General features: G+C 43.5%; 1 protein-coding gene across 2 annotated transcripts in view; it reads left to right on the top strand.

Moving 5' to 3' along the window:
• Positions 1-26,578, top strand: part of bmf1 (BCL2 modifying factor 1) — a 78,308-nt gene that overhangs the window by 43,323 nt on the left and 8,407 nt on the right. Inside the window, exons 3-6 of one of the 2 annotated variants that reach the window (XM_019870155.1) lie at positions 7,576-7,739; positions 20,811-20,926; positions 23,700-23,896; positions 24,523-24,728. In XM_019870155.1, coding sequence (XP_019725714.1) covers positions 23,725-23,896; positions 24,523-24,728 — 378 coding nt within the window. In that variant the 5' untranslated portion in view covers positions 7,576-7,739; positions 20,811-20,926; positions 23,700-23,724. Of the gene's footprint in view, positions 1-7,575; positions 7,740-20,810; positions 22,243-23,699; positions 23,897-24,522; positions 24,729-26,578 lie in introns of both variants that reach the window. The other variant, XM_019870154.1, reaches the window with a different exon arrangement.

The following is a 26,578-nucleotide window of genomic DNA, read 5'->3' as shown; positions in this document are numbered from 1 at the left end:
CCCAGCCCCCCTTCCAGCCCCCGCCCCCGACACTCTGCAGTCACGCAAACACTGCCCCACGCCAGGACCTCGTCCTGATTTTACTACAGCCAGCAGGGAAACCAGACGCTCGAAAGGCTTCGCTCTACATCATTTTCATGAGCAGAGTTACTGGGAAATAAATAATTGGGACGATTTATAAACCACGGAGACAGAGGGGAGGATGACCGGCAGATTTTTTTTCTTTACATACTGGATTAAAATCATATAGTAATACTGTATTAACTTTGATACTTCACGCAACCTTGCCTCCAAAACCTTTTTTTTTTTCCGAGAAGAAGAGAAAAAGTGAGCTACGTGATTCTGCAGAGATGACATCATCAAGCTAATTGCGCCGACCATGAGTAGACTTCGGGTAATTCTTGTCTGTTTTACAAATTTTTTTTCATTTTTTTCAGCCCTAGAGTGTGTCACTCAGACCAAATCAACTAACGGGAGCCGAAAAAGACATTCATATCCACGTTTTTTTTTTATGTTTTATTCAATAGCTAAATTTGTTATTGACCAGTTAGCCAAGCAGTGATTCGCCACTCCATTACTGGAATAAGCGTGACACAGAAATTCAATAAGTATTCCTATTAAATGTAATTTTCTTTAATTGTAAAGGATATACTGTATATAGAAACAATTTTGAAATATGTTTTTCATTTGTCTGAGCAGCAGGGTTGTGTCAAACACAACAAAATATCTCTTATGACAAATCAAAAACTTATGGGTGAGCTGGACTCATCAAATTTACGATGCTTTATTGCTTGTTTTTTTTCTTGAAAAGCATCACAACTTTTTTTATAAAAGGCTTGCTTTTCAAAAATGTTCGTGTCTGTATTGTCCTCCATTTGTGGAGTAACCCTCCTTGAATTTGGTGCTCGTGCAAAAGCAACGTTTGCCTGACATGCCGTGCCATAAATCTGAACTTCAATGCCATCAGTCTGCGTGTTTTGAGTCTGGGCCCGCATGATCCCGTGCGAGAATGCGTGCTCCTCACAGGTTGCCAGTTACTGGGAAATAAATAATTGGGACGATTTATAAACCACGGAGACAGAGGGGAGGATGACCGGCAGATTTTTTTTCTTTACATACTGGATTAAAATCATATAGTAATACTGTATTAACTTTGATACTTGTGCTGTCAAACTCATATATAGATATATATATATACACATATCCCCCCCCCCTTTGGGGATTAAGCAAAAATGCCAAAGAAGTTTGGTGCGATTTCAGGGGCATATTTTCCCCCTCCAAATGTTGGTAAACATTTCTGTTTGAACCGCAAGGGCATTTGCTTTTCGAGGTTGCAACATATTTCTATTTGACTAATAATATTTAGTGTAGACATGCGAAGTTCCAGGAACGAGACCTCAAGGCTTTATGGGTCACTTGACATCAGCACTCTGGATTTTATAGGGCAGGACTCCTTCCAGCCTGCGATTCATAAAACACATTCAAAGCCAGCGTCTCTTTTTCCTGCACCTGAAATACGCCGCTCATAAAAGTGAAGCCATTCACACGTTGGCTGTGATCAGACACACCAATTATTCTTAATCCCGCACCACTAAAACTAAGCAAACAAACCCAAAAGGAGGAGAGGATGGAGAATCGTTTACCGAGGTCGGTTCCATGGCACGCGATTCAAGGACACGACGAAAGGTTTTGGTGGCGTGTTCGAAAACATTGCGAGATGCACGCTTGGTGCGGACCCAAGCCGCCGCTCCATGGGCTTTCAGGCTGAGAACAATTCGAAGCGTTTTCTCCGTTCCCCTCCACTGAAGGAAGCACGACGACGCACGTTTGGCGTTTGAATCAATCAGCCTTATTTGTCACTTTTACGAGATGGCGTGAAAGTTGAACGCTCTTCATTTTGAAATGATTTGGATTGACACCGTTGTTGAAATGTTCCCGGAGGAGGTCTCGACGACGCAAGAGCTTCCTTTTCACTCATCCTTCCCAAAAAGTCTGCCGCATCTATTTTTTTTTTCACCCCTGCCTCAAAGATTTTTAACTGCCTTCCAGAGAAGTTATAAAACGACACGTTAAATCATTTATGTCTCGCGTGAGGATCTTTACGGACTTTTAAGTGTACTAATCAGATTGGCACATAAAAAAATGGTTGTGGCTTTGTGAAGAAATCCCCGCAGGGCCATTCAAGGATGTAGGTTTTTTTTTTCCTTTTTTTTAATTTTATTTTATTTTTTTATTTTTTTTACATCTATCAATGTGCTCATTTTAACAGCTAGGATTTGGAATTGCACTCACACGCATACACGCACACACGCTTAAGTACACTCGCGGGTGCTGTACCATAGAAGCCTGCTGTGCAGCAATTCTGCCCCTCTTAGACTCAACAATACTGTTGCGCAGCAGCCGCATTGAGTACAGCGGCAGCCGGGGGGGGGGGGGGTGTCATCACTGGTGAGGTATTTTTAGAACAGGCTCGCGGGCTACTCATGTGGTCCTTGGGGGCTACCTGCTGCCCACGGGCACCATGTTGGTGACCCCTGGGCTAAATGTTAGCAAATGTATGACTATTGTACATTGCAGTTGCCTGCTCTTCCTAATTTCATTGTAGTGAATTGACTTGGGAGACACTTAATGCTTGCACCCGATACAACTAATTACTCATTAATTTGTTCCGGTTGCTTCATATTTGGCTATTTTTATGTTTCAAGAAGGGGTCGAGGATGAATGTTCAAATTTGGCCTGATTGTCGGTACACGTGTACTGTACTGTGCTTAACTCTTCAACATCCTCCAGAAAGTGGTCAAGATCTCTTGTCAGTGTTTTTTCCGTGCAACAATGTCCCTATGATACGCAGCAAAACCGGTGTTTCCATGTTAAAAATATTCATTGCAATCCTATCCGTGTCTGTAACTTCAATAGAAGAAATAAAATGTCAACTCTCACTGAGTCACGACATTTTTTTTGCATGTTTTTCAATGAGTAAGGTAATACTTATGTCGGAAACTGAGTCATCAACATAAATAACTTGCACAAAGTTCTCTTGGGCCTCAGTTGGATGTTTCCTTTAATGAAACCATCTGAATTACTCATTTCCACCCGAAGCAGTTTTTAGTCAAGGAAAGGAAATTCCATTTAATGTAAAGATGAATGAGGTTTCGATTCCGGTTGTCCAACATCTGGTTCTTCATCGTGTGTAATTAAATGTCGCCCTCTTGTGGCGCATTATCTGCTGAAATTATTTATTCATTCAAGTCAAGCCGACACAATCAGTAACTTGGAATGACATTTCGACAAAAATCTGTTCTATCGATCTATCTATCTATCGATCTATCTATCTATCTACTTTAACCAATAGAGGGTAGTCTCTCCACGTGATCGTGTGCAAAGCGTTGTTGTACAGGTTTCGTTTCAATCAATTATTACTTGTCACACATAGGTTACGATTTTGGTACAGTATTACGTTTGGAAATACTGTAGTTAATTAAACGATTATTTCATATTCATTTTAAAATGGAAACACCAATATGAAGATATAGCCTGATTTTATTGTTTGGTTTCGGCGAGAAGTAAGGAACAGTCTAAAAACAGTGTTCTTTTGATCAGTCACATTTGCAAGTTGCAATGATGCTAACGCCGTATGTTTGATCATGATTTAAGTGTTATGTTTACGTTATAGGGCGTATTAATAATGAAAAAATATATGTTAATTTTGAATTACTCTATAATTATCTTTGTTGTTAGTACCAGTGCTTCCAAACTGGCAGTTTAAAAGCATTGAAAAGATTTGCAGCATGTACTTGTCTCAACTGGTCCGTGACAAAAAAACTGTTTAAGGGCTTCTGAAATATAGCACGAGACAAGAAAAATGGTCCCTATATTTGTTTTGGAATACGGAAGTTAACAACGACAATATTTCTTATACTGACCAGAAGATGGAGACAGCGTGACGCCTAAACAGAACATGTCTGCTGTCAAAAAACAGGGTCGAAGGGAGAGGTTGCAGTTAATTATGAGGCAGATGTTCTGTTAGTGAAAGACAAGTAATTAAAATAATAAAAATGGCCATGCTGAACAACTTTGATGAAAATGAACTTATGTAGAATAAGTTCGAATAGGCAATAGTTCGACTATGAGTGAAGGACTCATGAAAGGATCTTGCCTTTGCTGCTTGTTTACACATGGGACATCCCAGATTATTTATTTTCACTTAACCATCAAAATGCAGATGATGTCACTTCTGGAAATACTTATATAAATTCACAATCAACAATGAACTTTGCAAAAATAAATGAATTAGAAATCAAAATAAAGTATTTGACTAAGTGTGGATAAAAATGCTAACACTTAGCATTTAGATATAATCGTAACATGCTAGCTCAAAACGGCTGGATACACATTCTTGTTCCGGCTGGATGATTATGATTATGAAAATTTAGCAAACAACTGAACTAGTGTGTCATGTGCTTTGTAAAAAATATTTTTTATGGTAATAATAATAATAATAATAATATATGTATTCCTTCATTCTTTTCATCATATTTAAGTTTTGGATTGAAATAAGGCTTCCACAGCCATGGAAGGATCTAATTTTACTGCAAACTTTGAAATGTTATCTGAACAACACTCATGAAGACAAATGTGGCCTCAAAACATGAGCGACTGAAACAAATAGCAGTGACAAGCAGAGTGCAAGTGAGCATATATTGATGGATGATTGCGCCTTTGGAGACCCAAGTTGTGCTTGTCTGTTAACAGGTAGCTAACGTCATTACAGGCGGCCTGCTAGCCTGCTGAGGCAATTAGCGCTCCAGCAGCAACAACACTAAACGTGTTTAAGACTCAATCGCAGTGGTTCTCAATGTGGTTGGCTTCAATAATGCAGTTTTTATTGACAGTGCAGGGTTAACTCAAAGTATTGAATGACATGGTCAGTCAGCTATTGTCATTCTTTTTTGCATTCGTGCTCATTTGGCTAGACAGCGAGGATGTTGCCCACGTAGCAATGAGGAAAACAGTACAATAGTATTTTGGCTCCTATCAGTGGTGAGCTGTCAGGGCCAGCAAGGCCTGTGCTGGCCTCATCACTATCACAGGGACTGACTTACATTAATAACAACATTTATATTATCTTTTCAATGAAGTTCAATTTATTCCCAATAGTTTGTTTTCTTCACTTTAGAATATTTCTTTTGGCTGTACGGCTTCTAGAACATGTATGTGGATGTTAGATTTTTATTGTTTTTTTTTTTTTGTCCGATTAGATTTCAACCATTCTTATGACAATAAAATCTGGCCAGTGCCTTCCAAAACAACGGTGCTAGCTGATGTAACTCAAATTGTTACCATTGTGGACAGTTTCTTTAACCAACCAATCTTAACACCACAATGAACATTTCAATTTTGGCACCGCTCATGAGTGATATTCTGAAGGCAGAGACGTTATTTCATACTGTTGCTTTAATTCTATTTTCTTGCATTTTTGATTGTCTGAAATAACTAACGCATGCATTGCTTTGGTGTTGTGTTCCGATTGTAGCTTTGCCAGCTTTCACAAATGAATAAATCAGCATTGCTGCGTGGAGGTGAACTCTCATTAAAGCTGCGTCTTGGCGCTTCACTGCAGGCGTCCTCACTTTGTTGTTGTTTTCAGCATCACTTTTCTTGGTGGATTTTCTTTTTTAATGCCGCAGCGGGGAGAGAGCCAAGCCTCGGTGCCGTATGGCAGATGAATATTTGATGGCCCTTAATGGACCCCTCTCGCCCTCGTGCCGCCGCTCTGTTTTTCCCACCCGCTCGCCACAGCGCCACGCTTTGGCATCAGTTTTTGGTGCTTCCCTGATGAATTCGATTGCGGTCTGTGCTATGCAGCTCAACAGCTGTGCAGATTTCATCATACCAGTTGGCGGCCCGGCTACAAGGTTGACAACTGGTCGTGATGTGGAAGGCAATGGTCGCGCACAACGTACCAAAGCCGCCACAAGCCGCACAGAGCACACAGCTGGTTGTTTTGCCCTGTCTATGAACTTGTCATCGCCGAGGCCACTGGATCAGCCACCATTTATAAAACACGGCGACTGTGACTGCGTCATCTCGCATACATCGAGCCACATGTCAATATTTATATGCATGGAGTATGAAACATTGTCCACACCAATCCGGTTGAAGAGATTAAGATCTTCTGTGAGGAGAGATATGACCCGGCTTGTCTTTCCAATTAAGAAAGTGACAGTGAGACAAAGCAACGACGCTTTTGCTTGGTGACCTCATCCTTGACACAACACACTCGGTAATTATGACAGAGGGTCACCTCCGACTAAAGTTCCATTGTTGTATTGCTGCTGCTGAGGGAATTAGTCTGTGTTTAGGAGCCGTATGGGTCTCAGATGAAGGGCATGAGGAAGAAGAGCGTGCTCGGCCTTGCGCTGGACCGTTGCATATCTGTGGTTATGCGGGCATATGAATGTGTTTGTGTGATGCGCACCTGTTTTATATTGTCCCTGCATGTTTAAGCCTGTTTATTATGCACAATCACAGCTGCCCCTCACATCACACTGCTATTTCTGAGCCGCCCAGCAAGTGTGGGGCAAGGAAGGACAAAAGTATCACTAAGTGGTGATTTCTCTCGAATAAGTACAGAACAGAATGCCATCGTAGTGCACAATGACATTGGAATGCTACTCATTTGGTTTGATACCAAAAAGAGATACCGTAGATACTAACAAATGTGCAAATGAAAATCATGAAATGATGTGTCCGGAGTAGTAGCAGCAATTTGATTAAAAATTGTTGAAATAATAAATAAAAATTATGATGTGTAAAATGAAAGACTATACGGTGACATTGCAAAGTAGTGAGATATATTCAGTGTTATGTTTCTGAGCATGATGGTAATATTGCACTTGTTGAATTGCACACTTGTGAGTAACAAACAACATTCTTGTCAATATGTGCAATATGACAACCACACACACCGAAAGTCAAGCTTATTATCATTGCCTTAATGGGTCTGATTTTTCAACAATACTAATGCCAAGTTGTTGTTGACACTAATTAATTTAGCACATTTTGTTGAATAAAATACTACCCAAAGACAGCTAGGATAGGCTCCAGCAACCCCCACGACCCTTGTGAGGATAAAGCGGATCGGAAAATGGATGGATGTGTGTTTAATAATAAAATGCTATTTGATTCATTTTTAATCATAAGGGGAGTTCTTTCCAATAATATTCCACTCTCGTGTTGCTAAATAAGTAAATATGTTTCGAAACACTAATCAGTGATGGTATAGAGCAAATTATAATATTCTTAATGTTATTTTGTGTACATGTGATCAGTTTAATGCATGATTTAATGCTCTGGCTGTCATCACTGCATTCGCTGTAAAAAACTGACATTGAATCACTTTGAATGAATATTTGTTCAGTTAAATTCAGCCCTAACCTTGAGGAAAATCCTTTGCCCCTGACAAGTGAACATAATCCATGTTGTGTTCAAACCGAACAGCAAAGAAAGAAACAAAGAAGAAAAACATGTGGTCGGATTTCTCACATTAATTTTAATGGCTTCTCTTTTACGCAGGTGGCACCCAACACCAACCTGTACCACGCCTCCTCGAAACCTCCAGCGCAACAACAAACAGGAACATGGACAGATGAACACTGTCGCCGTCTGACGGGAAAGGTCTTAACGGTCGACAGGAGTGCCTTCCACATCGGTCTAGCGTTACACTCAAGGTCACCTTGGTAAGTGGAAAGTGATTGAAGATCAGTGGCCACGACGTTTGTCACATCAGAGATGCACAATTATTTACACTTGCACTCATGATATGCAAAACAAGACCCCAATGATAAATTCGGCTCCGACAAAGAGATGCTTTTGTTTTAATGAGGATACTGTCAGAAAGATATTCATTTCACCGTAAGTAAGTCTGGTTTTGGTTTTACTGTGGTGGAGAAATGCAATGGAGGCTTTTTTTTTTTTTTTTTTTAAACACCAATGGAATCAAACGAAAACTATATGTCAAGAAGCAACCATAACACCTAAAATGCAGATTTATTTTTAACCTTCAAAAAGGGGGAAAATGATTTTTGTTCACGCACACATGACTGGAAAATGGCTTTATCGTGCATCATGTTTTTATTGGATATTTTTTCGATTGAGTTTTGGGCAGAGGTGAGGTTTTAGTGATCACCTAGTGCAACTCCACGTTGGTGGGACCACCACGCTGAGGTGTGAAGGGCTCGGGAGGGGGCCGGCAGGACTGAAGATCACAAACTTTGGACCCCCTTCACAATAGAGGTGTGAATTAGCACCAGAGCGTGAAGACATTGGGAATAAAAGGAGAGGAATGTGGACGCGCAGGTGATGGCTGGGTGATGACGGTTCATCGGGGGGAGGTCGGGACGTCTTGTGGGTCACTTATGACCTTTTATTTAGATAATGACAGAGGTCATGATGTGAACAGTGCTTCACATGTACATGAAAATGTTGACTTCAGCTTTGGGATTGTAGGTGCCAAAAGCAGGTTGGGTCACATCCATTCCATCCTCCCACACTTCACCACAAATGTTGATTTTGTCACCAACTGCTGTCCACGTCCACTGCGCTTCATCTCCAGTATATCCACTTGGTCAGTCGGGAGACTGAATTAAAAAAAAAAAATAGGCATGATCTCACTGCTGGAGACATTTCCAGATCCACTTATGTTGCAAGTGCTGATTTTGTCACCCGGGTAGAGTTTCGTATGTGCAGCAGACAGAATTTGTTCAGGATACTTTGACTGAGATGATCTGACGCGTGTGACGCAAGACTTCTTTACTTCCTTTATTCACGGCAGCATTCTGTGGTTAGCCGTCGTTTCAGAAAAAAAAAAAGTGTCCTCTTTCAGACTGTTCCTTTGATTGGTGTAATATTTTCATGGAAGTGCCACTTGCTGCCAGGCAGCAGACAGCATGACGTCATTCTCTTTGTGCTGCAGCATTGTGTTGCCGACTGTCTGTAATTTGTCTGAAGAGCTGCCAGCAGTTTGATTTGTCTGTCTGCCCGGTGTCTGCCAGGAATCCCAGCCTGGCACTGCGCCCAAGGACATCATTTGTCATCAAAGGGTGAATGCAACAATGTCAAGCTAAAATTGAAAGATGTTATATATCGCAGTATATAATTGCTCATAAGTTATATGATCCCTGCAGATTCAGCGAGACCGTTGCAGGGCATGTTGTAAGACTATGCACGACATTTACGGTCTTTCGAAGTCTTTTTGGTACATTTCGTAGATCAGAATTGAAAATTTGCCAAACAGTAAGTGCTTTTCTCAAAACAAGTTGTGCAAAGAGCAAAACATCAATGGTTCCCCTGCAAAAGGCATTTTCTTTCTCAAAATCCTCAGTTCATCTCTCATAAGTAAATATTTGTGTCACTGAACATCAGTGCCAACTGTTTAGTCATGTTGGCAATATAAGAGTGTACTCTGTAGGGAGATGTTCTGATATAAACTCCAGAAAAGGTTTTGATGACAATTATTCGAAAGAGTTTCATACATGGGGAAGGTTGATTGCCAAACTGTCTCATTGTGATACCGAAAGGAAAAGACAGCAGTGCATTGCACAAAGAAAAAAAAAACTAAGCGCCCCAAAAAATATAAATAAATAAATAAATAAATAAATTAATTAATTTAAAAAAAAAACAATTTTCATACATTTTGAGTAACTTGACATAAGCGGTTGAGAATCCCGGAAACAGCAGAGAATTGTATGTAGTCCATTTGCATGGATGTTGCAAAGCATTTGCAAATTGTTCAGAGAAATGAGAAATTGCTTGGTTGATCTGCACAGTTGACGCAGTGATGTAAAAATTCAACAGGTAGTTAATAAAAATGAAATTCTGAACTGAGAAATCGACCAAAGCAACCTGAGGAAAACCCGTAATACCGACAACTGGTGGGAAAACAATTGGGCAAAGGCTAGATAACTAGCTAGCTAGCTAGTTAGCTAGATAGTTAAATAGATAGATAGATAGATAGATAGATAGACTTGCATTAAGAATATACAAAAAAAAACAAGATAAAAACAAATAAAATGAACAGCTTAGATAGATAGACTTGCATTAAGAATATACAAAAAACAAAACAAGATTAAAAACAAATAAAGTGAACAGCCTGCATCAAAGAATCTGTTAACAGGATATGTCTCAATAATTTTGAGAATTAACAGTGTACAAAAAAAACAAAACAAGATAAAAACAAATATAAAGAGCAGCCTGAATCAAACAGGATGTGTCTCAATAATTTTGGCCGGCTGGTGTCTGGAGGTCACATGACTCGAGGCCTACTTGGAGAAGTAATCATTCTTTGCTGTCTTTCCATGTGCGCACTGTTGCAATGGAAGTCTTATTCGTCTGAAACCTTGCCCACATGATCGTCCTGTTTACAGTTGTCTGATTTTTGCTTGCGGGCGCAGAGTTTATAGTCAACACGAGACACAACAGCTGTCCCTTTCTGGAGGTAAAAGAGAGTTTCCCGCCTGCCACCACTTTTCAGCCCGGTGGTGCAGATTTAAAAACCCGTTTATTCAGTAGCTTCGATGCGACAACTGCCCCTGCTGTTGTTGGGTTGTACCGATCGAGAGCAATCCCTCACCACTACTCGCTTCTCAAAGGGAAACCTAAACAGCCACCCTGCATGACCTGAAAGGCTTCCCATTGTTGAGGACAATAGCGTGATCATTCCTGTGTTGCAGGTGGCCAGGAGCCTCCTGCTGAGCCAGGGAGAATCCCAGAGTCAGCACATTAGCTTGTCAAAGGAGCAGATTAGGCAACCGGGGATGGCTGGAGGGAAAGAATCCCCACAGAGACCCCCATGTGATAGCTTTCCAGCTGTAAATTCGTATAATTAACTAATGTTGACTAAAATGTGTGAAAATGGCACCGAATTATTCATCAAAGCAATTATAACAATGTGCTGGATTTGTGGGAATTCATTTGTTTATCAATGCCCGCACATGATGAGTTCACGGGATGAACTTGGCCGTTCTCATGATATTCAATGCAATAATTTTGGACTTTCCAACAAGTGATCGACTGATTAGCACGTCCGCCTCACAGTGCAGAGGTACAGGGTTCGATTCCGGTTGCGGCCTTCCTGTGTGAGGTATGCATGTTCTCCCCGTGCCAGCGTGGGTTTTCTCCGGGTACTCCGGTTTCCTCCCGCATTCCAAAAACATGCATGGCAGGTTAATGGGGCTGTCTAAATTGTCCCTCGGTGTGATTGTGAGCATAAATGGTTGGTTGACTATCTGTGCCCACCAGGGGAAAAAAAAGCATATGTTTTTAATGTTGATTTAAAACCATTCCTACATGGGGCTGACTTAACTTCCATTGGCAACTTATTCCATTTACATGCAGCATAACAGTTAAATGCTGCTTCACCATGTTTGCTTTGAAACCTGGGCTTCACTAATAGACATCAGAGTCCTACTGTGTGTTTATTCAATTAGCATTTCAGTATTCAGTTGTCTTGGATCTCCAGAAACATTCACAAAAAACTGTCAATGAACCCTGAAACGGAACGCTGCGTGAGCAAACAAAACTAAGATTGAAAAAAAAAAAACAAGACTAAGAGTTAGTTAGAAATAAACAAAGATGACCTCCTCCTTTACAGCAGCAAAGGTAGAGCTGCTTCAGAGGCTCGAGGTGGGAGTCGAGCCAAAACTTCACAGCACATTTGTTTGGCCTTAGAAATCAATCAATCTGTCTTCGTATGAACTTCCCGGGAAAGACTGACCCAGAAACACTCGCTCAGCTTCTTCACTGATTATGTTGAGTTTCTTCTCAGCAGGACTCAAACAGCCAGCAGTTGCCTACGGGCGAGTGAAAGGGCAAAAAGACAAAGAAATGTGTTTTTTTTTTCTCTTGCCATATGGGACGGCCTACATTAAATATGAATGTTCATCCATATGTTGAATCTTTTCCCATGAATATTTAACATTCCGGCTATGCAGATATGTGAGCTTTACATTGTCTCACATCACCCTCCATCACCCCATGTGTCTTTTTTTTTCCTCTTGCTGCAATCAATAAATGATAGCACTTGACAATCAAAAAGCCTGCCAGGATGAAACCAAATCAAACATCTTTCACTGACCACCTGAATCCAAACATGAAAGAGCAATGCCACTCCAGGACGGAAATATTGATCAAGCGCCATGGCGCGGCGTGTTGACTTCAAGTGCAAGTGAGCGCGTCGTGTGCTCACGCTGTGGTGAGACAGACACCGGGGTTATGTGGAGGTAGGGGTTACAGGTTCAACCTCCTCGCAGCTGTGGAGTGAAGTCTGAAACTTTCACAGAGATTCAATTCATCTTTGCTTGCTACATTTTCTCCACACCGCCGCTGCCTACATACAATAAAACAATAGAAGTTGGTTTACATCTGGCTTAAAAACTAGCATCATTTTTTTTTTAAATGCCCCGAGGATGTGATTTGTGTGTGGATTTTGTTTGATTTTCATTATCCAAATTCTCTCCCACATGAAAGGGGACCCTTCCCCTCGATTAATAATTGACATTTTGTGACTTTCCCTTCTCCTCGTGCCACGCGCGCGCTTTGATGCGAGCACTGTTCTTTTATCAGCGTCGTGCCATGTATTGATCGCCTCGCAGATAAGCACAATCAAAGGGATCCCTCGTGGGGGAGTCAACACATGGTCACATCACACTCCTGGAATGTGCTTGGGACTCCTTGTTTGGCTCATCCTGTCTGAGAGGCACTTTCTCTGGGTTAAATATTCACAGACAATAACAAAGCTCTCAAAAGGACATCATTTCGAGGGAAAAGGGGAGGGAGTTGGGGATTCCGAGTTTGTTGAAGAACAAACTCGGCCATTCCAAGTGGCATTTCTTTTACAGGTTGTCCTTCGGTTTTCAAATGAGTTCCATTCATCACGTGCGCTAACGCAGTTGCAAATTTGGGCATTACAGTAAATGTTTGTATGACAAACACTTCCAGTCCCATGAAAAACAGGAAGCATGCCGTAACTGTGTGGGCTTTCTTGGGCCAAGTGATGACACATTCTTATGCCTATGCACGCTCTAGTTCATTGTGTACTGTTTGTAATGTGGAAACCTCATATTAATATAAAGGGACCGTCGCAACCCGGGGAATCCTCTGTACCCTCCATTTCCATTTTCTAATACGTGTATCCTCACAAGGGTCGAGGGCGTGCTGCAGCCTATCCCAGCTGTCTTCGGGCAGTAGGCGGGGGACACCCTGAAATGGTTGCCAGCCAATCTCAGGGCACACATAAACAAACAACCACTCGCGCTCACACTCACTCCTCTGGACGATTTAGAGTCTTCTATTAACCTGCCACGCATGTTTTTGGAATGTGAGAGGAAACCGGAGTACCCGGAGAAAACCCATGCAGGCATGGGGAAAACACGCAAACTCCGCACAGGAAGGCCGGATTCAGAATCGAACCCTGTACCTCTGCACTGTGGGGCTGACGTGCTAACCAGTTGTCCACCATGCCGCCCATTTCTCTGTACATGAAAAAATGCAAATACTGTATATCATTATCTGGATCAAAACATGACTGGGTGGGTATTGGAGTAAGTGCTGTGCTGCAAAAAAAAAAAAATCCCTCCAGGGTGTGAAGATTCATCATTTCATTCTTTGATTGGGTCGAAGCGATGGGGAAAAAAGGTGGAAATCATGACTTCAAAAATCTTCGGCGCAGATCTGTTTTTTGTGGTTCTTAGCACTGAGCATTCAATTCTTTCCTGGCTGCGACTTGATGTAGTTTTTATTTTTTTTGGCTTCAGATCTTTCGTTCGTGATCTTGAACGAACGGGTCAGCAGCCAAAGCTCAATTACGTGAATGGTCAAGCGACGTAGACCACCACACAGTCTGAATCCAGTTTAGATTCTCCGCCTATTCTTTTGATGCACTCCTTCCATTGAGGTCAGCCGGTCTCTACGGTCTCACTTAATATTGTCGAGCATTCCGGTTCGAAAACCACACACTCGGGCAGACAAGTGGCAGTGTGTGTTTTTGAATGGTCATTGTGGTTTTTTCCCTCCTTTAGATTGTGTTCAGGATTGGTTATTTGGCAGTTGTCGACTTCAGCACTTTCTACTCACCACACCATAACGCCAGAGAGTTTTTTTTGTTTGTTTGTTTGTTTCTCTCCATTGGTTTGGGTTTCCAGCCAAATACGACGCTATTGATTATGATTAAAAAAAACAAAAGCAAGGGGGGAAAGTCCTACCGAATTAGTAGCTAATACCGCAACAGCATCAATCTGTGCGTAACACGCAACAGCGACACATAAACAAAGTCAGCATGAGGTAGTACTTAACTCCACAGCTACGCTAGACATGCCTTATAAATCCAGGAGATTTACATAATCCATCTGGATCAATGTAACAACTGTTTGTAACTCTGTTTATGCCTCCCGCATAAATGCTTTTCATACAGTCTGCGCCTCGCGCGGATTTGAAGGCTGAGCAATCGATGTGCCATTCGACACTCTGAGATCAATCGCCGAAAGCACTTGCAACAAAGCGCGGCACGCTCATAATGAGCACCTCCTATTAAATGAACATATAATGGCCACAGAAGAAAAGACGCAGTCCATTGTCTGCGGTCAACACTTAGAGACCATTAGCAGTAATGTAAAAGCCGGCCATCTTTCCATCATCGATATCAGATAAGTGGGCCGCGGCGTGAATGGCGAGGGCCCGTTCCCTGCTACGATTCTCCCCAGGCCGACGCCGCTGCCGTTGTGGACGTCGGGTCCGATTGACGGCACTTTTGTTTTCCGCGGATTAACTAATCTGACTTCATGCCTGTTCACGAGGGGGTTCGCGTAACAACGGCTCGAGGTCACTCCGCCCTTGTGACCCCTCCAGGCGATGGACGTGCTCCCTCTCACGCAGGTCTTATACTCCTATGACATATACTTTGACACCCTCTCCGGTCCACACGGCCGGAATGTAAATTTTTAATGAAATATACATTAAGGAGCATTCACGGGCTGATACGTGATGTTTTCCTCCCCCGCAGCTAATATTTCAGGAGCCTGTACATCGCATCAAGACTGACTGATTGATTTTCTATCAGGCTGCTTTTCTTAAATGAATAATTCAGTGCTATCGCTGGAGACCAAAGTATGCTCGTGACACCTTCAGCATATTCCTTTGCACCCCACTTTTTGTTTGATGTTCAACGTTAGCCCCGTGGACTTGGAGACAGACTAGACCAGACGGTTCTCTACATCATATAATTGTGTAGATCAGCCGTTTGCGTGAGAATCATGAGGCGTTTGCAGGTCGACTTTCTCTCCCAGCCTCCTGTCTGTGCAGAGAAACGAGAGACGACAGCGTCTGAGGTCACACACTGATTACTTGTCCCCACACGGGGTCAAATGACTCTTAAATGCTTTGTTTACACTCCTTCGACCACGTCCAGCCTCTGACCCAAGTAAAGTGAGCCATTAAGGTTGCATAAAGCTCCAAAGAAACAACGCGTTCGCTGTTAATAAATCTGATGTCGCGCAGCGGTCAAGGCGAAACTGACAGTGAAGGCGCAAACGTCGTTAGTTCTTATACATGCCCTGATTTTCCATTTCATTAGGTACAACTGAACAGTTTAATGAGAGCTAATACAACATCAATATCCAAAGCTCCTTTGCAAAGATAATAACAGTTCCACTGAGCCTGATAATCGTGTCCGTGTCCACTGTCCAGTGGTGTGGAGCCGCACCGCATCATATTCAAGCGGAGATTACAACATTTTTGTAACCTCAGAGCATTATTAAATACATGAATGCAAAAATTCTGCGTTTGGATATTTTGATTGTCGAGGTTTGCTGGTGTGATGCACGTATTGCCCGTACGCATTTAACCCTTTCATGCACCCTGTAATTGGTCACACGATCAGATGTCCACTGTAGTAATTGCTGTCTCTGAAAGGGTTCGTAAACGATATCATTGAGAGGAATTCCATTGACGTTCAATGTTTAGTCATTTGTTTCCAAAGAAAACAAATAAGGATGCTTCACATATATTAAAAAATATATATATTTATTCATTTTTTAATTTATTATTATTTTTTTCTTCCGGGAGCATCTCCCCTTTCAGCTGGTCCAAGAATTGGACAAACCAGCGTTGGGTAATTACTGGTCAGCCGTACCGGTGTTAAGTAAAAATAGCAAAGAATGGCTCTTAAAAGGATTTGCAAATCAGACAAACACTATCCTGCCAATGAGATTAAACTATCATGAGGATTAAAACCTCTGTTTTTTTTCTTGTTTTTTTTTTTTTTTTTAATCTCTACACTGTGTGTTATTAATGGTTATTCTTTGGGGATTACTTGGTGGTGCATTTCAAGTGGCCTCACTAATTACAGAGTGCTACTCCTTCAATTATGCTAATACGAATTGAGAGCCCTACGATATTAAGAACACATTATAGTCCAACCCGAAATGAAAAACTGAACATTATAATCCACATCCTCAGTGATTGCCTGACATTTGTGTTGAGAATATACTGTTTGCAATTCCAAAAATTACCCGAGGGCTCTTTTGCTGTTAATGCATCACAGGACATCATTATCGCTAAATATACTCCCGGGTAGCATGATGTGTTTAGAAGCATGATATTGATAATCAAACTGGATGCTTGGCAAATTTTCCATAAAACCACGAAATTTAAACGCAGCACAGAATGTATGATTCCTATTTGTGTAGACAAAGAAAAGTGTACACCGCTGAGCTAAAGTAAGGCGACTTTGGAATCTCTAAAAGCAGGTGAAAGTTACTCGCAAGGTGCAAAAGACAGTTTTCAATTGTTATTTGCCCTCTCTGCGTGGGAGAGAAGTGGGGGGGGGTTAGCATTCAGCATTTTAGCTGCCGAATAACCTCACCGTGAACGATTGCCACTTGTGCAGAGATGACAACCTGACACTGTTTGCTCACCGTCAAGCCGACTGAGCTGCAGGACACTTGAAGGGCGTGAGTCACTATATTCAGTTTCACCTGCATGACAATAACAAAGGCAGATGGTGGCCCGAGTCATATTTGACATCCAGCCTCAGTCACCTGAGGCAGGTGACGTCACCGTGACCCCAAGCTGATGACCCAGCAGCCAACCGAGACGTTTTTTTTTTTTTTTTTTTTTTTTTTTTGGTGAGGATAAAGGATTAGCACTTGTTTGCATTTCGCTGCCCTTTGAACCTGAAACAACTGAAAAGAAAATATCTTGCATGAAAGGCCCATCTTGTCGAGAAAGCAAAGAACTGAGGCGTTACCTCACTTCAAAGGAGGTTGAGTCACTCGCCTGAGCCGCCTCTCACACGGCCGTTGATGCACGCTCCTCCTATATTACTAACCATTTATCTTCAAGAATGACTTCAGAATGATTTTTTTTTTTTCCCCTCCTACTGTAACTTTTGTCCTCTTAGGTGAGGCTTTCTCAGCCTCCTCAATAACAAAGTGTGATTAAATATGAATGCTAAGTGTTTTGGTGGTTGCAGCCCAAAGCTGACACCGGATCCATTGTGGGCCACAGGCAGCATAATTAGTAGCTGATGATAGATGTCATTAATGGAACACACGAGGCTCTAAGGCAGGCCTCCGATACTGCGGCAGCCTCTGAACCATCCAGTTAATTAAGTTGCAAATAAATAGATCTTACTACAGCTGCTGGTTGTGATTGTAATCAGCTTTGTACGCATTGTCTAAGTGATTAAATATTAAGCTGTTTGTGACATTTACTTGATGTTCCCTGTCGTCGAACCTCTGGCGATATCATGTTGAAAGCATGATGAAAATCCCGTAGAAAACCAGATCACCATTTCAAAGCCTTGAAGGGCCAAGCGCGACGCCTTTAATGGCAGGGGGAAGAAAAAAAAAAAAAACCTTTGTGTGTGCTCCGAAGATTTGGAGGGCTCTTTGGGTTGTTATAACCCCGGTGGGAGATTGACGCATTCATGATGAGAGCTTTCCAAGTTTTCATCCGGCGCTTCTTTGCAGAGCGGCTTTGGCTACCGCTGTGCTTCCACACTTGTGAGGAAAAGGCAGAGTCATGTCCACAGCTGTGAGGACATGCCCACTTTGAGGCTGCGGGGCTTTAATGTGCCGGGCTAGCATTAAACAGCCCGGCTTTCTGATGATGCGGTCAGCTCCCACGCAGTTATCCAGTCGCGAGTTCGTGCGCGTTGCCGCGTGATCGTTTGCATTGTTGATCATCCTCATAGTCCAACAAAAACGAAGCAAAGCCGCATGACTCCCAACCAAGACTTGTTAAGTTTCTCCAGATGACTCCCGCCGGCGAGGAGCCGACGGGCAATCTACGAAGGGGAATCTCGGAGAAAGGAGTTTGCGTTTTGAATCGATTGCTCTCACCTTACAGATGAAAGTATCACCGGCTGTCTGTGAAGTGCTGAACTAGAATGTATCCGATTCATGATATCAAATACACTGGATCATGCGTGGCTCTGCAACGTGATGGCAGCCTGCGGAGAAGATCAAACCGCTGACTCCGAAACGAGGGTCAGTGGATGCAGAGCAGTTAAAAGTGCTCGACTTTTTGGGGGTTTTTTTTTTGCTTCTTCAAATCCAACAAAGAAGGACCTCCATTAGTTGCAGCTAAGAAACGACTCGAACAATAATCTGCAATCTACAGAGTGTTCAATGTGATTCGGGGCCGTTTACGCGTTGTCAACTTCAAGATTGTTTTGGCTGTTCATTCCAATTCATTCCAATCCAACAATGCAAGCATTTTTAATGACCATAGGGTTTTTTTTTCCATGCATTATTCTTATCGTGGGGCAGCACAGTGGACGACTGGTTAGCACGCGCAGAGGTCATGGGTTCAATTTCGAGCTCCGGCCTTCCTGTGTGGTGTTTGCACGTTGTCCCCGAAGGATGTCGGCCTCAGAAAACTCGTTGGGCCCAAATGGACAAACTTCAAAGCAAGAGGGAATCAAGTGATTGAGTTCCCGCTCTTTTATTTTGTTATCCCTTAAACATTTGAAACCCGAAAAGGCTACTTGAGAGGGGGGGTCGTTTGGCCATACGGGGACGCGTGGTGACCCGGCACATACACCGAGGTGGCTGCCTCGTCTTCTCAGTTACACGGCTCAGATCAGCTGGCATTACTTCATAACTAGGCCATGCTCCTCAACTTCACAAGAAAAAGACCCTGGCTGGCGCCTGCTCTCCCCACAACTTTATCATTCACTCCATCTTCACCTGAGAAGACCCGTGAGGCGGGTGGGAGGGGGAGCGGGGGAGTACTTTTTTTTTAAGCTCCAATTTACTCAGCAACCACTCCAGACTGTTGCTAAATACAAGTCATAAACACAATATGTTACACGCGAGCCTCGCATGCCAGAGTCTTAAAAGTTGCAGCAGTTAATAGTCTTAAAACGACAGATCACTTTGATGACGCAATAACAAACCTAATCCCATAAGAGGTTTAACATTTATGCTTACTGTATATGGATCTTTGCGTCAGTGTGTGCAAACATTGAAACAAAGATTAACATGCGGTCGCCTCCTTCCGCGCTAATCTGACTTTGCTGATCCTGATCATGTAATATTACCGAACGCGAAGAAAAACCAATGCGAGATTACGATCGTGTTGTTGTTTTGTGTTGCTCATTAGGTCAAGAGGAATGTCCGGAAAACCAGAGGCGCAAAAACCCCTTGTTGTTATCAGGTCACTGCTCCAGTGCCATCTCTGCCATTGGGTCAGTGTGCCACTCATGTCTCATCTAACAGACCAGCAGGCGCGATGCCGTTGCCATGGTTGCCGTGCAGCTTGTCCACGGCGAGCAAATGAAATCCCCTCTCTTTCCAGTTTCCAGGCAGGATTCCCCGCTTTGTTTGGATGGGGGACGGTGCACGTGTGTGATGCACGTGCCCGTCTAGAGAAGGAGATATCATGAGGGAGAATAGACATTTGAGGTTACAGGGGAAGTAGGGCGTGTGATTGTGCAGCCATGTGTGTTTCTGCATATGCATGCGTGCGCGCACAAAGTGTGCTTTGCGCAAGCGTAGCTGTTGGGCAACAACTCTCTGATGTCACGTAAACTGATGCCTGCCCGGTCGGTCTCTCCCAGGCATCCCGGGTGGCGGCGTGAACCTGTTTGTGCGATGTGGCGCTCTCCCATAAAAACACATGTCAAAAACGGTGTCGGCATGCTCACAGCTATTTATTATTCATTAAGTAATATGGGTTAGTGAATTTCAATGTTTTTAAAAGAGCCTGCTGTCAGAAGCACGTCAAATAAATCTATTTATATAATGCTAAGAGGTGGAAGGACTTCATCTCCAGTCGGTTCATTACTAATGGATGATGTATTGAGTTGCAGCGAGTGTTGCCTTCCAGCCAATACTTTCTGCAGCAATTGCCAAATGCTAAAACAAAGAGTCAAACGCGCGATAAATTCATCGGGTTTCTTTTCTTATGCTTTGTGTGCTGACATCAATGCACCGTGCGCTTTTGTTATTTGATTTGGTCGAATGTCAAGACGTTGCCACATAGGAATGAATTCATTGCCAGCTGCTTGATTAGACAGGAAATGTTCAAAGTAAAGTGATAACATTCTTGGCTGTCATACACGAGTAAAAAAGAAGTTGCAGCGAACTCGTCAAGTGCTGACTATAATACATGATCTGCATTGCGGTGATCTATTGAAAAGGCAAATTCCCTCCAGTCACGTGTTTTCTTGACAGTCAGCTGGAGCTCCTTTGTTGTGCTCAAGCACAAAGGGAAGCTGCAACTCATGCTTGTGCATCTTTTCTTGTTTACAGTGATCGCCCATGCAAGAAGTGATCAGCTTTCCAATATCTCAGTGGACGAGGAATCCAATCCTTTCTTCCCACATCGCGTCCGCGCCTTTTGGTGCGATCAAAGTACAAATCTCACGGTATGTCCAGCACAAGAAAGACAGGCGGAGGCAGGGACCCATCATGACTTCTCAAACAGCTCTGGCGGAGGGGACGGCCTAGATAAAGAGCACAGGAGTTGGGGGAAGGGTCTGTGGGAGAATGCCGAGGGTGAGAGGACCAGCTGGCCATGGAGGTATTGATCAGTGCTTGTCCTATAGGGAGGGGTGACCAGCAACACCTGATCTGCACAACAATACTTGAATCGGCTCAGTGAGATTGCTGGTTAAATGTCAAAATACACCCGCTGGCCACAAGAGTAGGTAAACCTGCAGAAGCTGACCATTCCAGTCAACGGATCATTTGGAGAAGTGGACATTTTGAAACAGCCCTAAGACGTTTCTTTTCGCACTTATCTTGATTAGTAAGCGAGAGTTAGAGCCAATACCAGCTGAGTTTGGGCAAGAGGCCCGGGTACACCCGGGAGTGGTTGGCAGCTACTCGCAGGGCTAATTTATCATATTCACACTCTTTTCTTGCCAAAGGACAATTCAGTCTTCAATAAACCATCAAACACTCATGTTTTTGGAATGCGGTTGGAAGTCAGAGTACCCAGGAAAAAAAAAAAGCACACACATTAGCAAAGGCTGAACAAGCAACCTCCCCACATGCAGTAGTATTTTATTTTATATTTCTGGAGTAGTAAAGTGACAAAAAAAGGGTAAAATGCTTGGATTCAAGTACTATTTTTTTCTTTTTTATAAACCAAAACCTTTGTAATTTTTACCTCGTGTCATTCAACTACCCGTCATTGTCGTGTAACATTGCAGCAACAGGTTGAAAGAAGGTGTATAAATGTTAAGATAAATCAGTTTTAATCATAACAATACACAATCGCTGCGCATGTTTGGAACCAGATGGGGATAGTAGCGTCGAGTTGTAGAGGCGTGCTCGACCTCGCGTGAGAGTGGGAATTTCCCGTCCACGTGTCTGAATACGCGATGGCAGAGGCGGGATCACAACAAACTTCACGATTGGTTACGGCAAAGGACTCTTAAAGGAAAGTGCTGCAACCCCGCCCGGTTCCAAAGGAGTTAACCGACAAAAAACCGTGCGTCTTTAAGAGAGCCTATTTACCAAGTTTGGGAGCTCCGCCCCGGCGGCGGAGTTTGTTTTTTTGCAGCTGACGTCGGCGAAATGAAATCGGCTTGTAGCAGTTTTCCCCACAGAATGGAAGTTGTCGTGGGGAAGATACGGGCGATACTTGGTTGACCTGGTCGGATATTAACGTCGGTTCACCTTTTTTTTTCTTCTCTCCGCGGTGAAGATCCCATTAACAAGGAAGCCTGCGTAACGGGTAAGTTCCTTATAATACACATTGGCACCTTTTTTTTTACAGGGCGACAAGCCGGCATTTATGTACATTAACACCCAAACGCTTGCACGTCTCCCGTTTAACCGACTTTACTCTTAACATCGTGCCAAAACCGAAACTAAGATTACAATATGATTCACTGCCTTTCCTGTAAGAACGCGTAAAAACATTAACTACGGTATAGCGACGTGGTGTACGGATTTTACTCACATCGATTACAGCCGCATGATTATTAAAAACAAATAAACCATCTACGAGATGCGTTTCTTGTATTACCTTGAAATTTGCACTTCACTTTCGAGGGGTCAGTATCTGTATGACTATTTTGCGATTTTGTGTCATTATTTTTATATACATTGGGAATGTTCAGTGCTCGACTGAGTAGAATTCAGGTATTTTTGAAATATATATATATATACACACGTGTGTGTGTGTGTGTGTGTGTGTGTGTGTCATCATAAAACTGCCGTCTTAATTTGATCATGATAGTGGCGCTCTGAGAGTATGAATAAAGTGCACAACCCCCACCTCCTTCCCTTGGCTGCATCGTGTTACAGCAGGGGGAGCCATGACACAAATTCTGCTCACTGCAGTGCAAAGAGCAACTCAGGTTATCTGGAAGTTGTTGTTTTTTTTCCCCTGGCTCATCCTAGTCCTTGCCATAAGTTTGTTTAACAAAGCATGGAGTGGTTTTACTCCGAGTTGATTGTGAGGGCACACAGTTTACACTGTAAATTTGCATGATTGCGACGCAATCTTCTTGTGTGGGGTGAAGAAATAAATACTTCATGTCAAAGTGTTGGCAAGCTGACAGGCCAGAGTAGGGAGAGAGATTGAACGTTTTCCACCAAGACTGTCATTACTCTTTTGCTGTGAGCCCTAATTTGGTGGTGTGGTAGTAGTCTAACCCTGCATTACAACTCCATGTTGACTGGGGGATTAGCTATTGAAGCAACTTTGTGATAACTCTTTGACTCCTGCACCGACTCGGGGTTGGGTGCAATGAATCATTGTCACTGAAGAATAGCGCCATTTGCCGGCACCATTTTCCATCAGGTTGTTTACGTGTTAAATGTACACTGATAACTGCCTTTATTACCTTCTGTGCAGGATTGTTACAAGTTACGGGCGGGGTCAGCATGGACAAAAATAAAAATATCTTTCATTTACCTCAGAAGCCAATCTTTGACCGCAGTGAACTGTGTGGTTTAAACAGTGAAAGGAACAAAACGATCATCTTGCCACAGAGGCAGGCCTCATCTCTTACCCAGCTTGTCCGTTGCGGTTTTATTGATTGGAGCACACACATTATAAACCAGACAGGTTGTCTGGTGTGAGTGTATTCGAACGGCGTCTGATAAAATCAGCAAATGACCGTGCGTCCTCAGTGTGGGATCCATCTCATATTTCCCTCTCTTTCCCCCCATTTAACCTTTTAGTGTGCTCAACGTGTAGCGTCCCCGCATGGAGGATGAGGAGGATGATGTGTTTGAGCCAGACCCCCACTGCTGGCGCACCACATTCAAGGAGATAAAGTGTGAGGAGCGGGCAACACAGACACCTGGCCCCGTCCCGGCATCAAACAACGGCATGCTGCCCTGTGGAGTCGCAGAGGAGCCAAGACCACTCTTCTACGGTGAGTCCAAGCTAAAATCACCAAAAGAACCGCGAGGGGATTGTTTCCTTATGCATGCCACAACGTTGTAAAATCAGAAGCGAGACGCTTTCATGTGAGGAATGGGAAAGTGTGTAGTTGCGCTGATGTGACCTGTGGCGCCTGATAGTCGTGATCAGGGCCAGTTTTTATGGCGCGCGTGGAGTGTACCCAGCTGCTTTGCTATTCAAAAGGCGCCAGGCTGCCTTTGTGACTGAGTGGACAAGATGACAGGGGTGACTACCTGTGTGAGTAGGCTGTCAGTGATTATCAGTGACAGCAAAGTTTCAATGGCACCATATACTGTATGTGTAATCATTGCCGGGTTGCTCCATAGCGACGGTAGAGAGCGACTTTAGGTGAGTGTGACTTTTAACACCGTAAAATGACTCACCGTGATTGGCTCCGGAGCAAATACAGCAGCTGTGAAAGTTCACTCTGAAGCCAAGCAGGCTGACATCTTCTGCAGTTCTTGGCAAGTCTTCATGCCTGCTGTATCATCATCATTAACATCATCACACACGCACACACACACACAAAGAAAAACCCATTACGCTTTATTTTCTGGACATTTTTTTAACAAAGACCAAATCTCGACTCCTCAACAGGTAACGCAGGTTTTCGATTGCACTTCCCGGCCCACTTTGAACTTGTTGGTGAACAGGAGGAGCGACTGCAAGAAAGCGACGACGGAATGGAGCAGCAACTCCAGCAGCAGCAGCAGCAGCAGCCCGTGGCACGCAGCATAGAGGCCTGCGTCGGTCAGAAACTCCAGCTGATTGGAGACCAGTTTCATCGGGAACACTTACAGCTGGTGAGCAGGAATCAACACAAGCACAAATAAGACTGGCGCGAGCGGCGACATTTTGTTGGATTGAACGGATACTCGGAAATACAGGACATGGCTCTTGCTCTATCCCGTCGCTGCTTTTTCAAGGAGCTTTTGAGTAAACAAAAGCTGAGCTTAAATGCTTAAGTGCTGAGCCCTTATAAAAATATCTATCATCTCATTTGACAGAGTTAGATATTCTTAGCTCTTCATTTGTTGCGGCGTAGACTTGCACCGCATCACACCGAGAGCTTTTTGCAGGACTTTAATGAACCGATTTAACAACGTTAAGTGCCGATTTGTTAGGTGCGGCCGTGTGATGTAATTTACCCGATGTTATCGGGTCATTATCTCATTCAAGTTGAGTTTGTTATGGTGTCGCAGACAATTACTAATGCAACCATCAACAAGCTGCGTGCAATTAGGAGCGCGCTTGAGTTTGAAAAAGTAATCTTGCGTCACCTTTCGCACACTTTTTTTGTCGAGATCAGTGCCCCCTTTTAAATCCAGGAAAGAATTAGGGTATGTTGGAGCTAGTTTGCTCTCATTTATTGTGGTAGCTCCATATTTGTTTTGGAGACGCTCAGTGTGTGTGCGCGTGTGTGTGCGCGCGGGCGTGCGTGTCCTCCCCCTCCTCCCAAGCCAAAGACAAGCTGAACCAGGGCAGCCCTTCCCCCACCTCACCAAGCCCTCCCCTGCCTCCTCTTCCTGTTTATTACTCTCCCCTCTCCTGTTTTCTCTGCGGGCCTGCGATGTAGGCAAGTAGCACACAGGATGCTTGCTCGGCCTCGGCGCACTGTACTGTGGTCAGGGTGACACTGTCCACAGAGTCACCACCGCGCTGCACAACATCACTTTTATGCGTGTTTGTGTGCTGGGTTGTAAAACTGTGACCCTGCGCTGCACAATCCTCCTTTGGTGATTTCTTTGGCACGGCATAAGTGTCCTGTTGCACAACCGGTGAATCGTATATTTGAAGGCACAAAAAAAAAAATGAAAGAAAAAAAAAAAGAAGCAGAAGTGGCGGGAGTGCGTAAACATGTAACCTGATACCGAACGCGTGAGTCCGAGGGGAGCAGCTGCGGTTCCAGGGAGTCTCCAGTCAGCCCCTTTACTGGGCGAGGAGCAGTCAGCTGAGAAACCATAATAAGACGTCTACACACATGCGGGTTGGGATGAAGGGGGGGGTTGTAGAACAGTCAATGAGGTTGTGAGGTGGAGAAATTAACCTCAAATTACCAACTACAGCACTAAGTTATAATTCAAATGCTCCAACAGTTTTGAAAAAAAAAAAGTCTCATAAAAGTCACACCAAAACTGGAGTTGGAACCATCATCATATGTCATCTCGAGAGACCTCTGCCTCTTTTTTTTTTTTTTTTTACCCTTTTTGTGTGTTTGGTCGCCTTCTGAAAGATGGAACCGTGTCAGTGGTAGGGGCTGCACGAAATTGGAAAAGCATGCGATGTGGGTGTTGAATATTGCGACAGCGAGGATGTGATGTTCAACATGTACCTCAAGAAAGCATAAAGCCAACAGCTCAGTATCGACCATTGAACACCTCCTCTTCTTCTGTCCACCGATAATCTTTCTGTCCGAAAATATGTTCGCATGCGAAAATCAAGGTGCAGTTATTAGCGCCGCCGCGACTCAGCAATAACTCACGCATGTCGACTCTGGCAAAAGAACCACGCGCATGCGAAAATCAAGGTGCAGTTATTAGCGCCGCGGCGGCTCAGTAATAACTCACGCATATCGACTCTGGCAAAAGAACCACCCGGCCGCATCTTATGCCAGGAGTTTTGAGGTCAGCAGAATGACGAGGCCGCAGCCGTG

The sequence above is a fragment of the Hippocampus comes genome, unplaced genomic scaffold (genome assembly GCF_001891065.2).
Source record: "Hippocampus comes isolate QL1 unplaced genomic scaffold, H_comes_QL1_v1.1 scaffold43, whole genome shotgun sequence".
NCBI classification, from domain to species: Eukaryota; Metazoa; Chordata; class Actinopteri; order Syngnathiformes; family Syngnathidae; genus Hippocampus; species Hippocampus comes.
This window is presented reverse-complemented; position numbering and strand designations above follow the sequence as displayed.